The following is a 1031-nucleotide window of genomic DNA, read 5'->3' as shown; positions in this document are numbered from 1 at the left end:
TGTATGTCTCTGATTCCTCTATCACTCTGCATACAACATTAATGTCATTGATTGCAAGATTGGCTGGAATGTCAATATAGAAATGCACACGCGTACGTGTAGAGAAATTGGAGGAGAGTGCAAGACCTGCAGGACCAGGAGCCAGGGCAGGGAGAGCAGAGGTGAAAGAAACAGAAGAAGGAGAAGGTGCAGGACCAGATGAATGACAGGAGTCACTCAGGGCTGAACACTTATAACCTGATGTGTGCACAACCTTCCCTGCAGGGGAGAGAGAGAAAGTAACAGAAGAAGCTTGAAAACAGAAGAAGATAGTCTCAGCAGTGTTATCATCTTTGATCAGAATGACCTCTGACACTGAAGCAACTAAGAATCATTATTAGTGTATGAAAATCACAAAATCAGAAGTGAGAACAGTTACTGAATGAACACTCACTGACCTTAGAATTATACATGCAATTACAACACGCATGAGACTTCTCAGAAAGAGAGAGAAGGACACAGAGAAATGCAGGAAGCAGAACACAGTATGTGAACAGCTCATTCCCATGACAACACCTCAGACAAGGTGTATGAGCCTCACACCTGCGGGTGTAAAAGAGTACAACATCTGTGTTCCTGTTCCTGAAAACACAGATATCTTTCGCCTGCACCATGAAGTCAGATGACAGATGCCAGAGAATAGACTGATACAGATTGATCATTCTGAAGGAATTCATCAGAGCAGATATCTCTGCAATGTTGAACTTTACAATTATAAAAAGCTTCTTGATGTCTGTGAATGCCATGACTTCATGCACAGCAAAACCCATAACAATTTCCTCTAAGAACAGGAAAATCAGTGTCAGATTGAAAAGATGAAAAGAAAAAGACTCATAATCTCAACACTGTTAAGAAGAGAGATGATTCTCTGATATGAATGAATGATTGTCTTATCACAAATATTTAAAATGAATGTAATAATCAGCATCTGTGACTGAGCTTCAGATAGTCATGTCATATGCAGTCTTCATGCAATAAATCATTCTGAGAGT

The 1031-nt window shown here is 40.1% G+C and overlaps 1 protein-coding gene across 1 annotated transcript; it reads right to left on the bottom strand.

Moving 5' to 3' along the window:
- Positions 1-228: 228 nt before the first annotated feature.
- Positions 229-820, bottom strand: BDBG_17905 (uncharacterized protein; the record flags this gene model as incomplete). Its single annotated transcript, XM_031725524.1, has 2 exons — positions 229-363; positions 461-820. Coding segments are annotated over 2 exons (494 nt in total), but the record flags the coding sequence as incomplete, so codon positions are not given.
- Between the last annotated feature and the right edge of the window lie 211 nt (positions 821-1031).

This window comes from Blastomyces gilchristii (genome assembly GCF_000003855.2).
Source record: "Blastomyces gilchristii SLH14081 genomic scaffold supercont1.30, whole genome shotgun sequence".
NCBI lineage: Eukaryota > Fungi > Ascomycota > Eurotiomycetes > Onygenales > Ajellomycetaceae > Blastomyces > Blastomyces gilchristii.
Note: the sequence above shows the minus strand (reverse complement) of the source record. Positions and strands in the feature narration are given on the sequence as shown.